The following is a 2667-nucleotide window of genomic DNA, read 5'->3' as shown; positions in this document are numbered from 1 at the left end:
CTGGTGCGGGGGGGGTGCCCAGGGTCTGGGGTCTGGGGGGGGGGTGCCTGGGGTCTGGGGGGAGGGGGGTGTTGCCCAGTGCCCAGGGTCTGGGGTTTGGGGAGGGGGGGGGGGTGTTGCCCAGTGCCCAGTGTCTGAGTGGGGGGGGGTGCCCAGGGTCTGGGGTCTGGGGGGGGGGGTGCCCAGGGTCTGGGGGGGGGAGGGGTGTTGCCCAGTGCCCAGGGTCTGGGGGGGGGTGGGGTTGCCCAGGGTCTGGGGGGGGGCAGTGCCCTGGGTCTGGGGGGGGGGGGGTGTTGCCCAGGGTCTGGGGGGGGGAGGGTGTTGCCCAGTGCCCAGGGTCTGGGGGGGGGTGGGGTTGCCCAGGGTCTGGGGGGGGGCAGTGCCCTGGGTCTGGGGGGGGGGGGGTGTTGCCCAGGGTCTGGGGGGGGGAGGGGTGTTGCCCAGTGCCCAGGGTCTGGGGGGGGGTGGGGTTGCCCAGGGTCTGGGGGGGGGCAGTGCCCTGGGTCTGGGGGGGGGGGGGTGTTGCCCAGGGTCTGGGGGGGGGGAGGGGTGTTGCCCAGTGCCCAGGGTCTGGGGGGGGGGTGGGGTTGCCCAGGGTCTGGGGGGGGGGTGGGGTTGCCCAGGGTCTGGGGGGGGGGGGGTGTTGCCCAGGGTCTGGGGGGGGGGGGGTGTTGCCCAGGGTCTGGGGGGGGGTGCCCAGGGTCTGGGGGGGGGGGGGGTGCCCAGGGTCTGGGGGGGGGGTGCCCAGGGTCTGGGGGGGGGGGTGCCCAGGAGGGAGGGAGGGACAAGTTGAGCCTACCTGTGCTGCAGGTGAGTGAGAGACAGACACCTGCTCCTCCTTTGCTCCTTTATTCCTCCTTTCTCTTTCTCCTTCTCCTTCTCCTTCCCTCTCTCCCTGCTGCCTGCAGACTGACTGACAGTCTCTCTCTCCTCTCCTTTCCCTCCCTCCTTCCCTCTCTCTGTCTCCTCCCTCTCTCTATCTCTCCTCCCTTGACAACCACTGCCCCCTAGCGTGCGCGCCCCGGCACGCTCCCCCCCCCACCCGACGTGCGCGCTCACGCACGCCTCACGCACATGCACGCGCACGCTCCCCCCCCCCCTCTCTCTCTCTCTCTCTCACACACAAACGCCACAAAAACAAACACCAAAATCTCATTCAATTTGTTTTAAACCCCGCGGAGGGAAAGGATTTTAAAAATAAATTCAATTATGGTTTTCTTTTTTCTTTAAAAAAAAAGCACTGCGCACGCGTGAGAAGCTAACGGTTTTTTTTTCCCCCTGCCGGTACCACGCAGACGCAGACTCGCGATGGTGTCCCCGGCCGCCGGTAGCACGCAGACGCAGACTCGCGATGGTTTCCCCGGCCGCCGGTACCACGCAGACGCAGACTCGCGATGGTTTCCCCGGCCGCCGGTAGCACGCAGACGCAGACTCGCGATGGTGTCCCCGGCCGCCGGTGCCACGCAGACGCAGACTGGCGATGGTGTCCCCGGCCGCCGGCACCGCGCAGACGCAGACTTTCTCGCCAGTTTCAGCCCTGGCTTGTCCACCTGGACCACTTGTCCCTTCCCTCAGACCCCCAGCATTCCACCAGGGACTTTCCTCAGGAAATGGCATTTTCTTTCTTTGGGAAGACTTTAGTGAAGTTTATGGGGGGGGGGGGGGGGGTTCGTGAAGTGTTGGAAAGTTTTTGGGGGCTTCACGAAGTTTTTTGAGGGGGTTAATAGTTTTTTTTTAGGGTTTCACGAAGTTTTGAGGGGGTTTCATAGTTTTTTGGGGGTTTCGGGAGTTTTTTGGGGGGTTTCACAAAGTTTTCTGAGGGGGTTAAGAGTTTTTTTTTAGGGTTTCACAAAGTTTTGAGGGGGTTTCATAGTTTTTTCGAGGTTTCTCGAAGTTTTGGGGGGATTTCATAGTTTTTTTGGGGGGGGTTCAGGAGTTTTTTAGGGTTTCATGAAGTTTTCTGAGGGGGTTAATAGTTTTTTTTTTAGGGTTTCACGAAGTTTTTGGGGGATTTCAGAGTTTTTTGGGGGTTTCGGGAGTTTTTTGGGGGTTTCACAAAGTTTTTTGAGGGGGCTAAGAGTTTTTTTTTAGGGTTTCACAAAGTTTTTTGGGGGATTTCATAGTTTTTTGAGGGTTTCTGGAGTTTTTTTGCGGGGGGGGTTAAGAGTTTTTTTTTAGGGTTTCACGAAGTTTTGAGGGGGTTTCATTGTTTTTTCGGGGTTTTCTCGATGTTTTGGGGGGAGATCATAGTTTTTTTGGGGGGGGGGGTTCAGGAGTTCTTTCGGGCATCACTAAGTTTTTTGGGGGGTTTTTATAGTTTTTAGGGTTTCATGAAGTTTTTTGGGGATTTCAAAGTTTCTTGGGGGGGGGGGGGTTGAGGAGTTTTTTTAGGATTTCACAAAGTTTTTGGCGGATTTCATAGTTTTTTTGGGGGGGTTTTGGAAGCTTTTTAGGGGGTTGCTAACTTTTGGGGGTCCGTAAGTTTTTTGGGGTGTCTCGAAGGTTTTTGGGGGGAATTCATTGTTTTTGGGGGCGTGGTGGAGGTTGTTTTTTTTAGTTCTATCTTTCCCCCCCCCCCCCCCCCCCCGGTGCGGCTCCCTCCCGCTTCCAATCTTGGCCAGTTCAACCGCCCTAGCAAAGACCGCTGCCCCTCCCTGCTGCCCCTCC

At 58.8% G+C, this 2667-nt stretch overlaps 1 protein-coding gene across 1 annotated transcript in view; it reads left to right on the top strand.

The window, feature by feature from the left end:
• Positions 1-913, top strand: part of LOC139240474 (SLIT-ROBO Rho GTPase-activating protein 3-like) — a 50476-nt gene extending 49563 nt beyond the window's left edge. The window contains exon 19 of the mRNA XM_070869010.1: positions 909-913. Within this exon, the coding sequence (XP_070725111.1) occupies positions 909-913 (5 nt within the window). The remainder of the gene's footprint in view (positions 1-908) is intronic.
• The last annotated feature ends 1754 nt before the right edge of the window (positions 914-2667 follow it).

Source organism: Pristiophorus japonicus, chromosome 32 (genome assembly GCF_044704955.1).
Source record: "Pristiophorus japonicus isolate sPriJap1 chromosome 32, sPriJap1.hap1, whole genome shotgun sequence".
Taxonomy (NCBI): domain Eukaryota; kingdom Metazoa; phylum Chordata; class Chondrichthyes; family Pristiophoridae; genus Pristiophorus; species Pristiophorus japonicus.
Note: the sequence above shows the minus strand (reverse complement) of the source record. Positions and strands in the feature narration are given on the sequence as shown.